The 22981-nt window shown below is 47.7% G+C and overlaps 1 protein-coding gene across 1 annotated transcript in view; it reads left to right on the forward strand.

Moving 5' to 3' along the window:
• Positions 1-11207: 11207 nt before the first annotated feature.
• LOC121282470 (sodium- and chloride-dependent neutral and basic amino acid transporter B(0+)-like) overlaps positions 11208-22981 on the forward strand; it is an 86562-nt gene continuing 74788 nt past the window's right edge. Inside the window, exons 1-2 of the mRNA XM_041196173.1 lie at positions 11208-11271; positions 13858-13986. Of these exons, the coding sequence (XP_041052107.1) occupies positions 13917-13986 (70 nt within the window). The 5' untranslated portion in view covers positions 11208-11271; positions 13858-13916. The remainder of the gene's footprint in view (positions 11272-13857; positions 13987-22981) is intronic.

Genomic DNA, 22981 nt, shown 5'->3' on the forward strand with positions numbered 1-22981 from the left:
CCTGTGCTTTTTTCCATGCAGTAACAGGGAAATATAGGAGTCAATTACCTAATATTATAGTTGCCCCATTTCAACATTAACATTCAGGAATGTGAAATTTGGGAATATAGGCAACCGTTAAGGAGGCACAGATGCTGCATATATGGGATATCATCAATGGGAGACTTTTATGTGCTTCCCAGAATTGACATTCATAATGGCTCAAAGGGCATCCAGTCATTAAACTTGAGCAACTCACTGTTAATGAGTATGCCAGATCAGAGATTTGAACACTGAGCTTGTTCAGGTCACACATGTCATTCAAACCTTCTTCAACCTGTGTGAGATTCAGATTTTAAGTCTCAGGGATGCATCTTGGTCACCTCGATTTGTCTGTTTGTGCCTTAGATACAAAGGTGCATCAGTGACAAGACTAGTGGGGCAGAAGCCGCTCAAGAACATTAAAGTTGCTCTTGGTTCAAGATTGTGAGCTTCACTGTTTTAACCCATTATTTATTAATGTCTTCAATTTATCATTTCAGAGAGAGAAGGACAAAGCAATAAAGGAGCCAGGGCTCAATGCCGCCTTCTTGAGGGTTCTCATCGAACGGAGGAGAAGAAGGAACTGGCGCTGCTGAGCGCAGCTTCAGGAGGAGGCCCCGCCTGAGGTCCAGGGTGCAGGGGAGCTACAGCAACAGCATGAACATCAGAAGAATAGGCCAAGACCAGGGAGAAGACCCGCTAGACCGACGTGTACCAAAGAAGACTCTCCTATTTACAGGTAAGTGACAGACATTGCTATACACATCTGCACTGGTCCCGAGTTCTGGTAGATTATATCTGTCATATTTTTCAAGAGGACCTGAAACCCCATGGAGTGGGAAGCTATCCCTTGCAATTGGCCTTGAAGGTGACTGCTGCACTCAATTTCTTTGCCTGCGGATCATTCCAGGAATTCATAGGGGACCTGTGTGGTATCTTGCAATCCGCAATACATAGACGCATCAAGGAGTTCACAGATGCTCTTGACAGCAAGGCACATCATCGTGTTAGGGTTACGCTTGATGAAGATAGCGAGGCTGAGAGATTCAATGTGTTTTGCAGTTATCATAGGCTTCCCTAGAGTGCAGAGTGCAATAGGCTTCACCTATGTGGCTTTGAGGGCTCCATGGCATCAGCCCCTAATGTTTATCAGCCATAAAGGCTTTCATTCCATCAATGTTGAACTGGTGTGCAATCATCGGAAGCACATAATGCACATTTGAGCCACGTTCCCTGGGAGTTGCCATAATTCATACATACTTAGTCACTACCAAGTGCCTCAGATATTCAAAGGGCCTGAGTGTCTACAGGGATGGCTGCTTGGGGATAAGGGATATCCCCTGAAATGCTGGCTCATGACACCCATGGGTTCACCTCAGAGTGCTTCGGAGGAGAGATACAACACAGCTCATAGTTCCACACAGTCCCTAATTGAGCAGACCATTCACATTCTGAAGATGCACTTCCAATGCCTGCACTGCTCAGGTGTGGCACTGTAATACACTCCAGATAGGGTATCCTGCTTCATCGCGCTGTGTTGTGTCCTTCACAACCTGGCGCTGCAAAGATGTGGTCCCTTGCCAGAGGGTGAAATGGAGGAGGATGAGAGCTGCTCAGAAAATGAAGAGCAGGACAGCCAGGAGACTAAAGAGGGTGATGAGGGTGAACTACCACAGGGCAAAGCCAATGAAGAAGCACAGTGTGTAAGACGTGCCTGTGCCACTTTAATTGCTACCAGATTCTAGGACGAGTAAATTGGAGGCAACGGGAAGGTGGTCACATTCTGATTGTCCCTTAATGTTATTCCATTACATTAAAAGGGATGTCCAACCAGTCACACCAAGAGGAAGTTCAGCATTTACACTTACACCTTCCAGCCTCGTGATTAACCAAGCCATAATCTCTAAGAAGGTCAGCGGTGCACCCTGTGTGCACTCGCACTGGGAAGTGAAAGTTGAAACAACAGCAAGAACTCTGTGGAAACTTACTTGATGCAGTCGCTGCCACATTAATGAGAAACTACAGCAGCCAATGGGATAAGGACATGTTTGGGGATATCATCCTCCTGTCCAGGCCTTGTCCTTCAGTGCTACGACTGAGGAGATCCAACTGCCACTAATCCCTCAAGGCTGCTGTGCTGCTCTCACACAAGGGTGTGTCATGAGAAAAAAGGATCACAATCGCATTAATCACTTCCAATAAAGATTTGAACACATGTCCCTGACATCACACAAGGATGTGGAAATTATCCTCAGTGAGGCTGACATCATATGAATGTGAATTTCAGAAAGGGAGACTATCACTGAGTGGGAGGATGGCTCAACCTCAAAATAAGAAGATTCACATGTACATAATCACAACACCTTCAGTTGGCCAAGCCATTCACATAAACATCAAATGTATTTACAAAAGTGCACCATTTTTGCAGCAGTAGCACACCTCATGACCCAAAAATGATTTCAACATTCCCTAATTTTCCTAACCCTCCCACTACACCTGGGTGCAGCCCTGACATATTCAGCAAAGGCGGAGGTGGCCTGCTGGCTATGGCGTCCTGATATCCATGATGACCTTGGCAGTCGTCCTCTGGTGGCTTGAGGCCTGGAAGGCCCCAGCCCGATAAGGTCTCCTGCTCAAGGGCAGATGCACCTTCTGCAGCCTGAGCAGTTGGAGTGGATGAGTTCACAAGCAGAGGGGATTTGGAACAGCTGGACACCCTTGGAATACCGTGAGAAGAGGTCCCTGGGGTGTCTGGCTGATGCTCATTCCCCTGTGAGTTCCCAAAAAAGGGGCACCTGGAGGGAGGTCAAGGTGTCTCAGCCCTCTCTCACCAAGACACTGATGCCCACCAGTGTGTGTGGGCATGCAGCCCAGGGCTGAGTGCAACTTTGTCAAAACCTGCTGGAACAAGGTCTCCATGGTAGTTGCCAACCTTGCCATGGTGACCTTGAGGCACTCGCATGTCGGAGCCATGACATAAGACAGAACATAGACAGACTCCTCCATCGTTTGCTCCAGTCTGTTGAGTGACTGTTGAATCTCTGCCTGATGTTCTGTTGCCTGTTGTTGCATATCCAGCATCGTGTTGGTGGCTGCTTCCAGAGGCTCATCACCTCAATCAATCTCAGTGGGTGGCTGGTCTCCAGCAGCGTTCTGAGGGCCAGAGACCTGGGCTGTCCCTGCCTCCGACTGCTTTTGAGACGTGTCCATGAGATGTTCTCCAGTAGGTGACCCCGAGCCTAATTTAGAGAAATGACCCACCGAGGTGTGTGTCTCTGCACTGGTGGAGGGTGGGGGTGAGTGCAGTGACGATTCTTTCTTGGTGGCTTCCACAGCTTCATCCTGCTGGGCCTTATGTTTGCCCTCCTCATGTGCCTAGAGCTGCTGGTGCCTTTAAGAGAGAGAAGACATAGTTTATGAGTAGGCAGAGTACAACATTGCATGTCACTCACTGTGAATGTCAGAATGTGATGAACTCATGGAGGTGACATCCGTAATAGGTTTGTGGGACAAATCTTTCCTTTCCCACAGGAGCGATCCCTGCCCTCCCCAGCCAGCTTAGTGGCATCCTCCTCAAACTGGTTGAGGGTTACGATGTTGAATGTTCCTCCCCTGGTCTGGGATCTTTCCCGTCTGTTATGGGCCTGCATGCTCTGGATGAAGCCAAAGGAAAGGAATGTGATGAGAAGGAATGGAGCAGAGATTGGGAAAGATACATGCCCCTGTGTGTGGTGAGCCCTCCTCAGGAGGGGCTGAAGATGGAGTGTGAGAAGTATGATCGATGAGATGGTGGTGATGTAAATCAGTGTCCTCCGCTAATGTTGTGAGAGATCCCTGAAGACAGCAGCCCTTTGAGGACATGATACCATGATGAGAGTTTGATATTGGAGGGAGTTGAAGAATGACTTACCCTGATGGTGCAGGTCAGATCATTCATCCTATTCCTGCACTGGATGGCATTGCGGGTATAGTGTCCAGCCATGCTGACCTCCTTGGTTATGGCCTCCCAGGCCAGAGAGGTGAGACTGGTGTGCTTCTTAGAGCTGTCCCTGAGATAAAGCACATCCCTATGCTGCCACATTCCTCAGGTCAAGGCCTTAAGGGTGTTAGGATTGAGGCGGGGTACAGCCTTCTTCTTCCGGCTTGCAGTCTTCTTCTTCTGGCTGCCAGACATCTCTATGGGTCTCCTGGAGACAGCTGGGTTGGAGCGAGTGAGATGTGTGTGCTCAGGTGGCATTTAAATATGGTGCCCAGATCTTTGACCTCGCCAGGTAATGGTGAGGCGGATGAATCAGCTCCCAACCCACCAGGTGATTTGGAGAGCTACTTGCCTGTGCATAATGCCAAGTGTGGAATTGGGAGCGAATACCTGCCATTCGTTGTTTGAAAAGGCTTGTTCGATTAGAACACAGCTAGCAATGGATGTCTCTGGAGATGGGTTTTTTAACTCATAGGGGAGGTTCAAGACCCACTCTCTCCATCTGATAATGGGGTCTTGACACCTTTTGATCGGTTGATATATTCTTTAAATGTAGTTTATTTCGTTTTTGGTCGATGTGTGTAATGAAACAGATAATGAGAACGAAGGGACAGTTGATTATGTGTTTCTTATCTTGAAATGTCTTTAAGCATTCAGTACATCTTAATTTATAAAGATGTTTCATGCTGATGTCTCAAGGATGTGTTTTGGCTGTCCATTAACCCTGATCTCATATCATCCACCTTCCAGGAGTGCAAAGTTGTTTACCTCAGACTGCAGGGGTAACTCTCTGTTAACAGTTATAGCCATACAGTCGTTTAAAATATACATATACAGATACTAGAGAATAAGGTACATACTGTCATTTTGTATGATAAAGGTTTGGTAAGGTAAAGTTGCAAGGTACATGCAGTAATTTTGCTGAATTGTTGAATGTCACAGAATTTAGTAAACGTAGGGGTTAATTCTAAATGCAAGGTCTTTGAAAAACAAGTTCTGCTATGCCATGTGTTAACTTCTAAAATGGCCGCTTTAGCTTTGTTGAATAAACTAATTTTAAAGTGAAATATTTTAAGAAAAATTGTTATCCAAAATGACTTAATTAACCCCAATAATTAAAGACCTGAAGTGCCATACCACCATCAAAGCTCAGGAACTCTTATGGCTTGACATTGACATTCTCACCCTAAGAGACACACTACATGCAGTAGAAAGCCATCTGAAGAAACAAGACAGCAGATACACCTTTTTCTGGAAGGGTCTTCCAGAAGAGAAATGACCCCTCCACGGTTTGGGCTTTGCCAACAGAAATGTACTTGTCCAACAGCTCTGTGACTCTCTCCATGGAATAAGCGACTGCCTTGCTCACCCTAATGAGGAATCAGCATTCCACTGTCATCAGCCCATACACTCCAATGCTTGAAGCAACAGTTGAGACCAAGGAGGAATTGTACACCGACCTTGAGGAATTCCTGGCCCAAGCCCTAGCAGTAACAAAATGATCCTCCTTGGAAATTTCAAAGCCAGAGGTGGGAAGGGTGTGAATCTCTGGACGGGTGTGATAGGCATGGAAGGAGTAGGGAAAGCAAACTCCAATGGAGCAAACTCCTCCTGATAAAAGGTCTAGGACATGACCTTGTCATAATCAAAACCCTGCTTTGCTAGCGAGGGAAGCATGAAGCTACATGGCAACATCCAACACTTGCACTTGCTCATCTACAACATCTTTCAAGCAAGGTATCGCAGAGACATCCACATCACCCATGCCATGACTGGAACGTATTACTGTTGGATCGATCACTGCCTTATCCGAACTACCAACTCCATCTCATACATTATGAGGCCTGGCTGAGGGCCCAGGCAACCATTACACCTGTTGGAACAGCTGCTTCCCAGAGAAAACTTTGCTTGATAGACAGCTCATGCTCTCTGATCTCTGCTAGCAAGTTCACAATGTTTATTTACACAAGGTTAAGTAATGTGAATCAAAAACAGAATTACCTGGAAAAGCTCAGCAGGTCTGGCAGCATCGGCGGAGAAGAAAAGAGTTGACGTTTCGAGTCCTCATGACCCTTCGACAGAACTTGAGTTCGAGTCCAAGAAAGAGTTGAAATATAAGCTGGTTTAAGGTATGTTGGGGGGGAGAGAGAGAGAGAGAGAGAAGTGGAGGGGGGTGGTGTGGTTGTAGGGACAAACAAGCAGTGATAGAAGCAGATCATCAAAAGATGTCACCAACAACAGAACAAAAGAACACATAGGTGTTAAAGTTGGTGATATTATCTGAACGAATGTGCTAATTCAGAATGGATGGTAGGGCACTCAAGGTATAGCTCTAGTGGGGGTGGGAAGAGCATAAAAGATTTAAAAATATTTAAAAGTAATGGAAATAGGTGGGAAAAGAAAAATCTATATAATTTATTGGAAAAAAACAAAAGGAAGGGGGAAACAGAAAGGGGGTGGGGATGGAAGAGGGAGCTCAAGACCTAAAGTTGTTGAATTCAAGTAATGTGAATGGTTTGATTGCTATTTATACTTTAAAGTGGCTGGATGACTGACACTTTTATTGCCTTGCAGGGAAATGACATTTTTTTAACATAGTTGAAAGTAAGGAAGGAATTGCTTTTCTAAAAGCTTTTTTTTAAACACATACTACTGTCACGATAGAGTTCATTGGTTTGATACAGTGTATAGTGGAATGTAATGTATATGGGCATGGAACCGTCATAGCATGGCAGAGGGGCATGAGGAGCCATGGGGGTGGGTTTAATGCCATGGCTTGGCATAGGGGGTGAGGGGCCATGGGGGGGTGGTGTGCAGGGTTCAGGGGCTTAGCTTGGCATTGGGAGCATCAAGGCCCATGAGGCATGGATAGACTGTCATAGCTTAACATAGGAGGCATGAGGAGTGATGGAGAATGAGTGGGGGACCTTACTTTAGCATAGGGGGCTTGAGGAGCGATGGAGAATGAAGGGGGACTTTACCATAGCATAGGGGGTTTGAGGAGGACCTTTAAAACACACCTTTTTAAAACTAGGGTTCATAACTCCTCTGAGGGGCCGTAAACCATGACTCTTTAAAAACCTGGATTGACTCCATGAAAATTGCAGAGGACAAGACATGCTTATTTCCACAATGGAGCCAGCCAGGTTTGGAGTTCCAGATCCTGGGATTTGTGAGGAAACAGCCTTTAAACCTTTAAAGGCACTCTGAAAATCATACAGCCTGGGAATGGGGTTGGGAATCGAGGAATCAGCTACCACCTGGCATTTTACAGGGATTCCCAAGACATGGTGACATGGTGAAAATTCAGCCCTTGGCCTCAGTGTAATTGGAGCAGATAGTCTCAGTGTAACTGGAAAAGATAGTCTCAGTGTAACTGGAGCAGATAGTCTCAGTGTAAATGGAATGGATAGTCTCAGTGTAAATGGAATGGATAGTCTCAATGTAACTGGAACCGATAGTCTCAGTGTAACTGGAACAGATAGTTTCAGCGCAACTGGAGCAGATAGTCTCAGTGTAACTAGGACAGATAGAGCAGAATTTGAGGTCGGTGGGCGGGCATGGTCAGCTCCACCAGGAATGGCCAGGAAAAGGCCTTCCACCCTCAATCGGCCCCCAACCACAATTTCATGCTGGCGGGTCGATTAAGGCCTGCCCAGCGTGAAACACAGCTCTTCACTGGTCAGGAAGGGCTGAGTAGGGGCAGAGGCCTGTAGGCCGCCAGGTCCAATGGTGACCTAGCAGCCAGTTTAAAAACGGCCCACACGGCCCCAGAAAAGCTGCCACGGAACAATGTCTGTTCTGCATTGTCTTGATGGAGTTGAGTGCAGCTGAAGATGCCAGGCAGGAGGGCAGATTGGGTGGGCACTCGGCCCCCCATTTTTCCAATGAGTGTCTCACGGTTCTGCTGAGGAGGTGGCTGCCAGGAGGGACACCCCTGTCCCCAGAGATGGGAGGAGGAGGCCACCGCACCTCACCAAGAGGGCATGGGAGGAGGTGGCAGCGCCAGTGAGCAGCTGTGATGTGGTGCAGCACACATGGGTGCAGTGGAGGAAGTGCTTCAATGACCTGCTGTGCTCAGGAAGGGTGAGTGCCATGTTAGCATGGGTCAGTATGCAGCAGTGTTAAGATGTGGCCATCTCCCCGTGGACCTCAAGGATTCTAGAGCCTGAGTGCCAACTGTCAATCACGCAAGAGCTGGACCAGGGGGTGAGCCCTGGCTGCTTGGACTGAGTGCCTTGCGGCTCGAGGGTCATGACTCGAATGTGCCCTGCGAGATGTTCTTCAGCTGGGGTTGGCTAGGCTGCAATGGTACTGTAGGTAGAGAGTGGACTAATCAATGCTCCTGTGTCCTTTCAGGAGAAGACAAGCTGTTACCAATCAGAGAGGTCATGGACAGGCGGAGGCCACCCAACTTGCTGCTGCTTTCCCAGTTTGAGCAGGACGCTCTAGAGCTCGGGAGCTGACATACTCCCTGTGCAACCAGGCGTCGAGGGGTGGGGGTGCCAGACGCAGTGCACAGAGGTGAGAGTTTTGGATTGTGCAACCATTCTAGTATAGTTTCTTCAGTGATGGGAGCCTCAAACCTGGAGTCCCTGTTGATCATTGAAAGATGATGGCACCATGAAGCAGATCTCCATTGTCTCACCAGGGTGCCTGGCATGCACAGTGACAGTGTGATGACTTTAACTAATGACATGTCCTTGTTCTCCCTTTAGATTCGCCATAACGCACTCGCTCTCTGGACCCCGAATGGCCATCCCTGATGCTGGAGGATCAGCGGGCTTAACTTGCATCTGCATCACACCTACTCTCTGAAGCAGGCACCAACGCAGATACCAGCACCTTGGTGGGCATTAGATCGACGGCTAGTATCTCGGTGCACATTGGTGAGAGTACTTCACACTCGCTTGAAGTGCTGGCGGAGGCAGAGAGTACCCAGGGCGCTAGCAATCAGAGGACTGTTGGGGACCAGAACGATGCACAGCCAAAGGCAGATGATGAGCCTCTGGAGTCTTCCAATGGGCACCAGATGCTGGATGCCCAGCGGAATGTGCGGGTAGGATCTGGCAGAGATCCAAGAGGGTATGTATGCCAGGTTCTCTGTTGTGGAGGAGTCCATGTGGAGCGTGAGCACTGCATTGACCCTCATGGCCAAGTGCACTGCCTCTGCCATTGAGAGAGTGGCGATTCTCATGGAGAAGCTGCTCCAGGAACAGAATCAAGGGTTCCTGGGGATGCGCTCGAACCTGCAAGCTCTCACACAGGCAATGACCTCAGGTGGTCAGTGTCATTGTGCGAGATGGATGAGGCAGGTGCCCATCCATCAATGGTGAGCAGGGAGGTCCAGAGTGATCTCATGTTGGCGCACATGCTGCTTGTTGTCTCTGCGGGCTCCTCTCAAGCGTCTGGATGATGGTAGCAGCTCCTTCGCCCCTCTGCCAGTGACCGTGGCATCTGATGAGGCTGCGGTGACTGGGAAGATGCCAGCTATGGCATTGGCCGCTCCCTCCCAGGCAGGACCAGCACAGGCTCCACGGGTCAGAGGATGACCACCAAGGTCATCAGGGTCAATAAGACAGCAGAGTGGGCAGGCTGTCTCCAATGCCGGTGCCAGTGAGGCGGGGGGGGGGGGGGGGGGGGGGGGGGGGGGTGGGGTGGGGGGGGGTGGGGGGGGCTAGCACCAAGACGTAGCATTCGCAAACGTAAGTTTAAGGCACCATGAGCACAAGAGGGACATGTCATGGGTGATTTTCTGTTCATTTATGTTTGTTTTATATGTCTGCTGGTGTGGACATCAACACCAGTCATTGTAATGTCATAATGATTTCAATGTGACAATAACACTAAATTTGCTGTGGTTCCGATGGCCTGATGTGGCTTCACATTTTTTCTTTCTGGTGCAGGGTAGGCCAGTATGTAATGCTGGACGTGAGTGGCTGGATACTTTATTGCACAGGCATTGGAAGGACTTCAGGTACAAATGAAAGATCATTTCAGACATCCAGGATGGAGGTGGCAGCCCTGGTATGAGATTGAAGCTGATCTTTGGTAACCTCGATGAAGGAGTGTTGGTTCAAGGTATCCCTGGTTTCCCTGCCTCCCTGGGGGTTACTGACGTCTACCTCCACGCCCTCAGTGTTCTCCTCACTGTGCTTCTCTTCTGACTCACTACTGGACTCATCCTCTGTGGCCTGTGCAGCTGCATCAAGATCCTGTTCCTCCAGCGGGTCCCCCCTTGCTGGTGCCAGATTGTGGAGAGTGCAGCATATAACCACTATCAGTGACACCCGCTTGGGGGGTATTGTAGTGCTCCCCATGATTGGTCTAGGCATTGGAAGCGCATCTTGAGGAGACCTATGGTTCTCTCTATCATCGCCCTTGTAGAGGCATGGCTCCATGCTGCTCTGTCTTGGTTCTTGGAAGGTGGTGAGGCGTCATAAGTCACCTTTTCACTGGATAGCCCTTGTCACCCAGCAGTCATCCATCCAGTCAGGCTGGAGCACTGAAGAGCTTCGGCACCTGGGAGTGTCTCAGGATGTAAGCATCATGGGAGCTTCCAGGGTACCTTGCACAGGCTTGCAGAATCTGTTTTCTGTCGCTACACAATATCTGCAGGCTCATGGAGTGGAATCTCTTTCTGTTGATGAAGGCACCCAGCTGGCCCGCTGGCGCCTTGATGGGCACATGTGTACAATCGATGGCACCCTGAATGCAGGGGAACCCAACAATTGCTATGAAGCTTCTGGCTCGCTCAGCCTGGCTGGCCTCGTCTATATGGTAAAGAATAAAGGTCAGTACCTGCCTGAACAGAGTTCCTGTCACCAGCTTGATGCAAGTGTAGACAGCTCATTGGGAGACTCCACACAGATCCCCCATTGACCCCTGGAAAGAGCCGGAGGCAGACAGGTTGAGGGCCATTGTGACCTTCAGTGCCAGTGGCATGGGGTGTCCACCCTCACAGTTGGAGCTGACTGGCAGGGCCAATCATCTGACAAATGGAGGTCACTGTCTCCCTTAAGAGATGGAACCTCCTTCAGCATTGCAGCTCAGACACAATGAGGTACCTGCATCGCCGTCTGTAAACATTGGGGGCAGGATAGTGGTGTCTTCTGTGGCTCCTAACGCCTTGGGCTTCCTGCTGGCCCTGGGCCCCTTGGGTCTGCGGCTCTCCTCCACAGGTGCCTCCTCCGGAAGCTGCATTGGGACACCTGGCCTCCTCTCCCTTCTGCCCCTCTCTTCCTCCTCCGAGGACGTGCCACCATTGGAGACCACAATCTCCATTACCAGGGTAACAGAAGGCTCCCTGACACCTGGAAGGGTCCACATGGTCTGAATCCGCCAGGAGCCTTTAGACACCAAGGAGATCTGAAATGAAACAAGAACAAAAATTGGTGGAAAACCTCAGCAGGTCTGACAGCATCTGTGGAGAGGAAGACAGAGTTCAAGTTTCGAGTCTGTATGACTCTTCAGAACTGATGAAGAGTCATACGAACTCAAAAAGTTAACTCTGTCTTCCTCTCCACAGATGCTGTCAGACCTACTGAGGTTTTCCACCAATTTTTGTTTATGTTTCAGATTTTCAATATCCACGGTATTTTGCTTTTATCTGGTGTTTAATTAACTGCCACTTCTCTTCCAGGTCTGAAATGAAGCCTGGAAATGCTATCAGTGAAGCCCCGATCAGAGATGAAGCTACCAAACACCTTAAGTCACCTGCAGCAAACTATGTACCAAACTCCCCACTACTGACACGGCCAATGGTGCTCACCCCTTTGACCCCACCGTGGATGAGGTTTTTGAAATTGTCGGCTGGCTGCCTGCCAGTTTTGCCCATGCGACGAGCGCGAAATCGCACAGGGAATTGAAAAATTGCCATCAATTGGCTTTTTAAAGTCCTTAAGTGGCCTCTTAATTAATGGCGGGTGCAAGACTGGCACCCGCTTGGGCCAGCCGACCAAAATATCACGCGAGTGCATGAAGATGTTGGGATGCTCATCTCATTTACGCCCGATCGGGTGGCCCGCTGGACTTAAAATTCTGCCCATAGTCTCGGTGTAACTTTAGTGAAACAAAATTTCAAGCTCTAATGTTAAAGTGTGAAATGAACTCAAATAGTCCAGTAGTTTGTTTTCAGCCCAATGTTTAACAAGTACATGCAGAGTTCTGCTGTGCTTGAGCTCCTGATTGGTGCAGGTTCATTGGTACTGTCCCATTTAATAATGTAGCTGATGTCAAACCTGTTGATGCAGAAAAACTACACTTTGATACTGAGTACCCTTACACATTATTGCCAGGGAAAGCACTTGGTCCAGCAGATTCACTTAGTCTGGGACCTTGGATGTACCTCATGACGCTCCTTTTAAATCAATTGTGGAATAGTTCTTGTACTTTGCTCTGTTCTTGAACTCTGTTTTGAAACTCATCCCGTTAATCAGATTACTGCAGCAGTAAAATCGCTTCAAACTGGACACCCAAACCCTCAAACAACAGAAGAATTATTCCTTATTAACCAAAAATGTATCTGAGTGAATTGGCTTTATCTGGGTTCTCACAGAATGACCATCAAACACACCCTTCAGAGGACACAGTGAGTATTTTTTCAAAACCTGACAGTAAACTCATGTAAAACTCTGAGAGGTACTGATAATTTGGGGATTTTGGTTGTTGTGAATTGCAGAGTCTCTCCTTGGGGTTCAGGGTGTTTCCAACCTACCAACTGATTGCTGCTAAATGGAGAACGGTAGTCCAGATCTTCTGGTCTCCAGACAGTCGTACCCAGAGGTACTCTGGAAGATGCACTGGGGGACCTTTCAGAGGTCTCAATGCAAAATCTCCTTTGAAATTGCACAGGAAGTTTCAAATTCCAATTAGACATCTCCCCTGCACCTGCAACCCTCCGAAAAAGTCTCCACCTCTGAGTTAGAGTTGGAGACTTTGGAGGGTTCCGACTCTCTTACCTGTTTAATGTAGAACAGGAGAAAACCATATCTAACTCCTGGGTAACTTTTCAGGTGACCCCTTTTTCCTCCACACTGAGCATTCCTTAACTTCCCCCTCCAACTCTCTGACTCCCCCAATCCTCCGACCTCCCCTTGACCCACCCAACTCTCCGACACCCCTTGACCCGACCTGGCCTCGCCACCCTACCACCCTCTGACCCTAAATAGCAGGCACCCTATCCACCCTACTGCACTTCCACTCTAACCACCCTGACATCTACCACCCTACCACCCAGCCCAGCTGGCACCCTACCCACCCTATTCACCCTACAACACTGCCCACCTTGCCACTTGCATGCTACTACCCTACCCAACTGACACCTCACTCACCCTACCCACCTGCTACCCACCACCCTGCTACCTAACAAACTGCCAGCTACCACCCTGCCACCCTATCCAGCTGGCTCCCTACCATCCTGCCAACCTACCCTCTTACTTATTTACCTCACTCACATTCATTCATTAACTCAATGAAAAGCTATTTAAATGTCCTGCAGATTTTCGCTGTGTTAGTGAATGAAGACTCACCGAAATATGGCAGCTAGTAACATAAAAAGGCGGTGTGGCTTGGCATTCCTCGAGAATCCTAGCCTATGAGGAAGGACTCCCAGAACAGGGATGGCCGCCATTTCTGAAGTGGCCCAGGTCAGAAATGTGGAGCTCAAGTGCATGTAAAAAAATAGGAGTGGAGTGGTAATCTGATGCTGATTGCCACCCCTCGGAAGATTTAACCCAGTATCTCTGTATTGGGTGAAAACTGTACTTTTTGTCTCAGCTCTGGCCTGAGAAAGTCTAACCTCTGAGTTGGCCATTTCCTCTCTTTCCCCCAGGCTGTCATCAACGAACATATGAGTGGAAGTGATGAGAATGTGGAGCGAGGCAACTGGTCTTCGAAGACTGAATACTTACTCGCAATGATTGGTTATGCAGTGGGTCTGGGTAACATCTGCCGATTTCCTTTCCTGGCTTACAAAAATGGAGGAGGTATGGTAGTTAAATGCAAAATATAGGGCAGAGGAAAGAAGGGATAAATATTGGCCAGGAAATTCGCAAGAACTTCACTGCTCTTTCTCAAAATTGTGTCATCGGATCTTTTCTGCCCACCTGAGAGAGCAGACAGGGCCTCAGTTCAGCAACGTGTCTGATAAATGGATTAGTTAGAAATCAGTAAATGGATAAATTCCACTGACAAGCCTGGTAAATATTTCCTACTCTGACCTTGTCTCCAGGATAAAGTCCAGGCCATCATTTCTATTCTCCCAAACATAATCTTTGATTACAAATCTTTCTTTGGCCCTCTTGCATTCAGCACCAGGTAACTTCCCCATTCTACAGAGACTGAGAGAGAAAATTGGGCCAGACTTTGCAGTAGCAGGGCATGTAACTGTATCAGCCATTGGTTAACTTGCTCTTCAGCTCAAAATGTTCTGTCCACTAACTTGCTGAAAGTGTCAATTGATAATGAGACAGAGAGGGAATCTGGGCATCTGGGAGATGAGTGAACAGGGGAAATAATAGCGAGGTGATGGGGAGGTGATGGTGTAGTGGTATTTCTTACCACTAGTAACCTGGACTAGTAATCCAGAGACCTAGAGTAACGTTCTGGGGACCCGGGTGCAAATCACGCCAAGGCAGATGGTGGAATTTGAATTCAATAAAAAATTTGGAATTAAAAGTCTAATGATGACCATGAAACCATTGTTGATCGTTGTAAAAACCCATCTGGTTCACTACCATCCTTTAGGAAAGGATATCTGCCATCCTTACCTGGTGTGGCCTACTCCTACACATGACTCCAGGCCCACAGAAATGGGGTTGACTCTTAAATGCCCTCTGAAATGGCCTAGCAAGCCAATCAGCAGTATCAAACCGCTACAAAGCCTCAAAAAAGGAATGAAACTGGACGGACCACCCGGCATCGACCTAGGCACTGGAATCAACAATGGCAAATACAGCCGTCGACCCTGCAAAGTCCTCCTTACTAACATATATGGGGGCTAGTGCCAAAATTGGGAGAGCTGTCACATGGACTAATCAAACAGCAGCAATCCTCATGGAATCATAGCTAACAGATAATGTCCCAGACACCACCGTCACCATCCTGCTGTGTATGTTCTGTCCCACCAGCAGGACAGGCCCAGTAGAGGTGGCGGCACAGTGCTATACAGCTGGAACAGAGTTGCCCTTGGAGTCCTCAACCTCAACTCCGGACCCCATGAAGTCTCATGGCATCAAGTCAAAAATAGGCAAGGAAACCTCCTGCTGATTACCACATACCGTCCTCCCTCAGCTGATGAATCAGTGCTCCTCCATTTTGAGCACCACTTGGAGGAAGCACTGAGGGTGGCAAGATCCCAGCATGTACTCTGAGTGGGGGCTTAAATATCCATCACCCTGAGTGGCTCAGTAGAACCATTACTGACCGAGCTGGTCGAGCAACAGGTGGTACGAGAACCAACAAGAAAGAAAAACATACTTGACCTCCTCCTCGCCAACCTGCTGCCACAGATGCATCTGCCCATGACAGTATCAGCAGGAATGACCATGGTAGTCGTTGTGGAGACGACGTCCCTGCTTCACATTGAGGATACCCTCTATTGTGTTGTGTGGCACTACCACCATGCTAAATGGGATAGATTTCGATAAAATTCAGCAACTCAAAACTGGGCACCCATGAGGTGCTGTGGGCCATCAGCAGCAGCAGAATTGTACTCAAACACAATCTGTAACCTCAGGGCCTGGCATATCCCCCACTCTACCATTACCATTAAGCCAGGAGTTCAACCCTGGTTCAATGAAGTGTGCAGGAAGGTATGTCAGGAGCAGCAGCAGGCATACCCTTAAAATGAGGTGTCAACCTGGTGAAGCTATAACACAGGACTACTTGCGTGCCAAACAGCATAAGCAGCAAGTGATAGACAGGGTTATCAACAAACAGATCAGGTCTAAGCTCTGCAGTCCTGCCACATCCCGTCGTGAATGGTGGTGGGCAATTAAACAACTCACTGAAAGAGGATACTTCACAAATACCCCATCCTCAATGATGGGGGAGCCCAGCACATCAGTGCAAAAGATAAGGCTGAAGCATTTGCTACAATCTTCAGCCAGAAGTGCCAAGTGGGTGATCCATCTCGGCCTCCTCTGGAGGTCCCCAGCATCACAGATGCTTATCTTCAGCCAATTTGATTCAATCCACATGATATCAAGAAATAGCTGAAGGCACGGGATAGTACAAACACTATGGGCCCTGATAATATTCTGTCAATAGTACAGAATAGTCCAGAACTTGCCTTGCCCCTAGCCAAGTTGTTCCAGTACAGCCACAATACTGGCATCTACCCCGCTATGTGGGAAATTGCCCAGATATGTCCTGCGCACAAAAAGCAGGACAAATCCAACCTGGCCAATTACTGCCCCACTAGTCTACTCTCTATCATCAGTAAAGTAATGGAAGGGGCCATCAACAGTGCTATCAAGAGACACTTTCTTAGCAATAACCTGCTCACTGATGCCTACTTTAGGTTCCACCAGCGCCACACCACTCCAGACCTCATTATAGCCTTGGTTCGAAAAAGGACAAAGGAGCTGAACTCCCGAGGTGAGGTGAGAGTGACTGTCCTTGACATCAAGGCTGCATTTGGCTAAGTGTGATTTCAAGGAGCCCTAGCATAACTGGAGTCAATGGGAATCAGGGGGAAAACTCCCCATTGGTTGGAGTCATATCTAGCACAATGCAAGATGGCTGTGGTTGTTGGAGGTCAGTCATCCCTGCTCCAGGACATCAGTGCAGGTGTTCTTCAGGGTAGTGTCCTGGGCCCAACCCTCTTCAGCTGCTTCAGCAATGACCTTCCTTCCATCATAAGGTCAGAAGTGGGGATGTTTGCTGATGATTGCACAATGTTCAACACCATTTGTGACTCCGCAGATACTGAAGCAGTCCATGTCCAAATGCAGCAAGATCTGGACAATATCCAGGCTTGGGCTGACAAGCGGCAAGTAATATCCACATCACACAAGTACCAGGCAATGACCATCTCCAACAAGAGAGAGTCTAACTATTGCCCTTGATGTTCAAAAGCATGACCATCGCTGAATCTCCCATTATCAACACCCTGGGGGTTACCATTGACCAGAAACTGAACTGGACTAGCCATATAAATACTATGGCTACAAGGCCAGGTCAAAGGCTAGGAATCTGGCAGCGAGTAATACCTTATGCCTCCCCAGAGCCTGTCCACCATCTACAAGGCACAAGTCAGAAGTATAAAGGAATACTCCCTACTTGCCTGGATGAGTGCAGGTCCCACTGCAGTCAAGAAGCTTGACATCATTCAGGACAAAGCAGCCCGCTTGAGTGCTACCACATCCACAAACATTCACTCCCTCCACCAATGAAGCACAGTAGCAGCAGTGTGTACTAGCTACAAGATGCACTGCAGGAACTCACCAAGGCCACTTAGAAAGCAACTTCCAAACCCATGACCACTACCATCTGAAAAGATAAGGGCAACAGATAGATAGGAACACCATCAACTGGAAGTTCCACTCCAAGCCACTCACCATTCTTACTTGGGATATGTCACTGTTCCTTCATGGTTGCTCGGTTAAGATCCTGGAGTTCCCTCCCTAACAGCAATATGGGTGTAACTACATCATATGGACTGCAGCAGTTCAAGAACGCAGCTCACCACTACCTTCTCAAAGGCAACTAGGAATGGGCAATAAATGCTGGCCCAGCCAGCGAAGCCCACATCCTGTGAAGGAAAAAAAAATCTCCTTGTCCATCATCGTGAAGAAAGGTGAAATAAACAGGGGAAGGACTGAGAAGGAAATATTTATTTGATTGGTTGAGGTTAATGTCAAATCAATTACAGAAGAAGAAATCAAGAGAAATAAAGAGGAATTGAATGAAGAGGGACAAAAGAAGAGAACAGAAAAGTGTTACAATTATAAGGTTTATAAGACTATTATGTTCCAGTCATTTGCTTTCATTTAAGAGATCATATGACCTGTTTGTTGTAATATGCCTTTAATGGCTAGCAGCATGTCATCATTAGAAGGGAAGTGTGTCATGTGATCTAGTCTAAGTTTCACTTCGGCCTGTGAGAAGAACAGAACACACAGCTCTGCTGCTAATGTATTCAATTTTTCTAACTTAGTATATATGTTCTCATGTACCTAGTCTTAAAAAAAATGAAGCCACAATGTTTTTACACAATTACTTATGAGTGATTGTTCCCTGTATATCATTATAAAAACTCAAACAGACCAATTAATAGTGAATGGCCTTCAATCACCTACAAGGCAGGAAATGACCCTTGACATTTTGGTCAGACCGTAACGAGTTCAAGGCATCAGAGAATGTTAAAATCGCAGTGTGGTGATTGCACAGGAAAGCTTTGAAGATTAAGGTAGCTCTCAACTAAAGAGTTGGTATGCAACCAGAATCTTCGTCGTAAGATTGTAGCACATAGCCTGTCAGTTGAGTAAGTGAGGCAGTCCATCGAGAGGACCAGTACTTGGTTAGCTCAGTTGAGAAGGGTTAAGACCAGGGCGTGGGCCAGATAGCGAGTGAGGGAGAGTCAACCAAATATAAAATCTAACAAAGCTGTCATAAATATCGGACCAGAGAAGGTTGTGATTATAATGGGTATCTTTGGGAGTTGCTGAACAATAAATTCAATGAAACAAGGAGGAAGGTCAAAGGGATATTATCAAAATGTCCACAAAATTCCTCAGTTTGAATTGGGAGACAGCTAACCTACGTTCTGAATTTGTAATGTATAAATAGCTATGGTTTCTTGATTTAGGTGTATCTGAAACAGGCAATCAAGTGATAAAAATTCACCAAGCAATTGGGAATGAAGGTCTACACAGGCTGAATATGTCAGGATAAATAGTAGAATAGCTAAAGGAAATGATATGGACTACCTTGGAAGACTACTTCAGAATCAGGTTAAACTTCCATATTTATTGACGAGTCCATGTCATTTCAACAACAGCCTGCAGAAACCTGAAACCACTTTCTCAGCAGATGTGGAGAAAAGAATACATGCTCTGATTTTTCAGATGCAGAGGTAGCAGACAGAGTTGTTGAGTCAGCAATCATGTCCACTCCCCAGGAGGCACTCTAGAAAGATCTGCTAGACAATGCCAAAACATATATCATTGAAGAGCTACTCAAGGAGGGATGTAAGTATGAAGTGAAACAAAAGCAAAACTACCTGGGAAAACTCAGCAGGTGTGGCAGCATCTGCGGATAGAAGCACAGTTAACATTTCGAGTCCGAATGACCCTTCAACAGAACTAAGTAAAATAGAAGAGAGGTGAAATATAAGCTGGTTTAAGGGGAGGGGTGGGACAAGAAGAGCTGGATAGAGGACCAGTGATAGGTGGAGATAACCAAAAGATGTCACAGACAAAAGGACAAGGAGGTGTTGAAGATGGTGATATTATCTAAAGGAATGTGCTAATTAAGGGTAGAAAGCAGGACAAGCAAAGTACAGATAGCCTTAGTTGGGGTGGAGCGGGGTGAAGGGATTGAAATAGGCCAAAAGTTAGAGATAAAACAATGTACACTTAAAAATAATGGAAGTAGGTGGGAAAAGAAAAATCTATATAAATTATTGGAAAAAACAAGAAGGAGGGGGAAAATCGGAAAGGGGGTGGGGATGGAGGAGAGAGTTCATGATCTAAAATTGTTGAACTCAATATTCAGTCTGGAAGGCTGTAAAGTGCCTAGTCGGAAGATGAGGTGCTGATCCTCCAGTTTGCATTGAACTTCATTGGAACAATGCAGCAAGCCAAGGATGGACATGTGGGCATGAGAGCAGGGTGGAGTGTTGAAATGGCAAGTGACAGGGAGGTCTGGGTAATACTTGCAGACAGACCGAAGGTTTTCTACAAAGCGGTCACCCAGTCTGCATTTGGTCTCTCCAGTGTAGAGGAAACTGCATTGGGAGCAACGAATGCAATAGACTAAGTGGAAGGAAGTGCAAGTGAAATGCTGCTTCCCTTGAAAGGAGTGTTTGGACCCTTGGATGGTGAGGAGCGGGGAAGTAATGGGGCAAGTGTTGCATCTTCTGCAGTTGCATGGGAAGGTGCCATGAGAGGGGGCTGAGGTGTAGGAGGTGATGGTGAAGTGGACCAGGATGTCCTGGAGGGAACGATCCCTGTGGAATGCCGCCGGGGGGTGGGTGAAGGGAAGATGTGTTTGGTGGTGGCATCATGCTGGAGTTGGCGGAAATGGCGGCAGATGATCCTTTGAATGCAGAGGCTAGTGGGGTGATAAGTGAGGACAAGGGGGACCCTATGATGTTTCTGGGAGGGAGAAGAAGGTGTGAGGGCAGATGTGCGGGAGATGGGCCGAACACGGTTGATGGCCCTGTCAACCACCGTGGGTGGAAAATCTCGGTTAAGGAAGAAGGAGGACATGTCAGAGGAACTGATTTGAAAGTGGCATCTTCAGAACAGATGCGACAAGAGGCGAAGGAATTGAGAGAATGGGATGGAGTCCTTACAGGAAGCGGTGTGTGAGGGGCTGCAGTCGAGGTAGCTGTGGGAGTTGGTAGGCTTGTAATGGTTATTGGTGGACAGTTTATCACCAGAAATTGAGACAGAGAGGTCAAGGAAGGGAAGGGAAGTGTCAGAGATGGATCATGTGAAAATGATGGAGGGGTGGAAATTGGAAGCAAAATTAATAAATTTTTCCAAGTCCCGACAAGAGCAGGAAGCAGCACCAAAGTAATCAACAATGTACCGGAGAAAGAGTTGTGGAAGGTGGCTGGAGTAGGACTGGAACAAGGAATGTTCCACATACCCCATAAAGAGACAGGCATAGTTGGGGCCCATGCGGGTACCATATGGGTACCCATAGCCACACCTTTTATTTGCAGGAAGTGAGAGGAGTTAAAGGAGAAATTGTTCAGTGCGAGGACAAGTTCAGCCAGATGGAGCAGAATAGTGGTGGATGCGGATTGTTTGGGCCTCTGTTCGTGGAAGAAGCGGAGAGCCATCAGACCATCCTGGTGGGGGATGGAGATGTAGAGGGATTGGATATCTATGGTGAAGAGGAGGCTGTTGGGGCCAGGGGACTGGAATCACGGATGTAGGTGGGAAAGGACTGGACAAGGGGAGAGAGAATGGAGTCAAGATCGCAAGAAATGAGTTCCGTAGGGCAGGAACAGGCTGACACAATCAGTCTGCCAGGATAGTCCTGTTTGTGGATTTTGGGTAAGAGGTAGAAGCGGGCTGTCCGAGCGAGACTATCAGGTTGGAAGCTGTGGAAGGAAGATCTCCAGAGGAGATGAGGTCAGTAACAGTTCTGGAAACAATGGCTTGATGTTCAGTGGTGGTGTCATGGTCCAGGGAGAGGTAGGAGGAAGTGTCTGTGAGTTGACATGCTTCCTGTAAGGACTCCATCACATCCTCTCAATTCCTTTGCCTCCGTTGCATCTGTTCTGAAGATGCCTTTTTCAAAAACAGTTCCTCTGACATGTTCTCCTTCTTCCTTAACTGAGGTTTTCCACCCACGGTCGTTGGCAGGGCCCAAAACCGTGTCCGGCCCATCTTCCGCGCATCCGACCTCACGCCTTCTCCTTCCTCCCAGAAACATGATAGGGTCCCCGTTGTCCTCACTTATCACCCCACCAGCCTCCGCATTCAAAGGATCATCCTCCGCCATTTCCGCCAACTCCAGCATGATGCCATCACTAAATACATCTTCCCTTCACCCCCCCCGGCGGCATTCCACAGGATCGTTCCCTCCGGGACACTCTGGTCCACTCCTCCATCACCCCCTACACCTCAATCCCCTCCTACGGCACCTTCCCATACAACTGCAGAAGGTGCAACACCTGCCCCTTTACTTCCCCTCTCCTCACTGCCCAAGGTCCCAAACACTCCTTTCAAGTGAAGCAGCATTTCACTTGTACTTCCCTCAACTTAGTCTACTGCACTTGTTGCTCCCAATGCGGTTTCCTCTACAGCGGAGAGACCAAACGCAGACTGGGTGACCGCTTTGCAGAACACCTTCGGTCTGTCCGCAAGCATTACCCAGACCTCCCTGTTGCTTGCCATTTCAACACTCCACCCTGCTCTCATGCCCACATGTCCGTCCTTGACTTGCTGCATTGTTCCAATGAAGCTCAATGCAAGCTGGAGGAACAGCACTTCATCTTCCGACTAGGCACTTTACAGCCTTCCGGACTGAATATTGAGTTCAACAATTTTAGATCATGAACTCTCTCCTCCATCCCCACCCACTTTCCAATTTTCGCCCTCCTTTTTGTTTTTTCCAATAATTTATATAGATTTTTCTTTTCCCACCTACTTCCATTATTTTTAAGTGTACATTGTTTTAGCTCTACCTTTTAGCCTATTTCGATCCCTTCCCCCCACCCCACCCCCACTTAGGCTATCTGTAGCTTCCTCACCCTGCTTTCTACCCTTAATTAGCACATTCTTTTAGAAAATATCACCACCTTCAGCACTTCTTTGTCCTTTTGTCTGTGACATCTTTTGGTTATCTTCACTTATCACTGGTCCTCTATCCAGCTCTTCTTGTCCCACCCCAGCTTATATTTCACCTCTTCTATTTTTACTTAGTTCTGTTGAAGGGTCATTCGGACTCGAAACGTTAACTGTGCTCCTATCCACAGATGCTGCCAGACCTGCTGAGTTTTTCCAGGTATTTTTGTTTTTGTTTTGGATTTCCAGCATCTGTAGTTTTTTGCTTTTATCTAAGTATGAAATGATCCTCACAGGTTGATGAAGATTACAGGTCCTACGTGCCACCCACATTGTTGACCCACTTACTGGGACACCTCAACCGAGCAAAACCTGTGGACGGTGTGGCTTTCTGCATACACCAAGGAAATGTCCAGCTTTCCATCAATTGTGCAAGGCATGTGGCAGAAAGGGCCATTGGCAGAGGCAGTGCACTAGAGCAAAGGCTGATGCGGCTACAAAGGGGCATGCA

Source organism: Carcharodon carcharias, chromosome 9 (assembly GCF_017639515.1).
Source record: "Carcharodon carcharias isolate sCarCar2 chromosome 9, sCarCar2.pri, whole genome shotgun sequence".
In the NCBI taxonomy this organism is placed as follows: Eukaryota; Metazoa; Chordata; class Chondrichthyes; order Lamniformes; family Lamnidae; genus Carcharodon; species Carcharodon carcharias.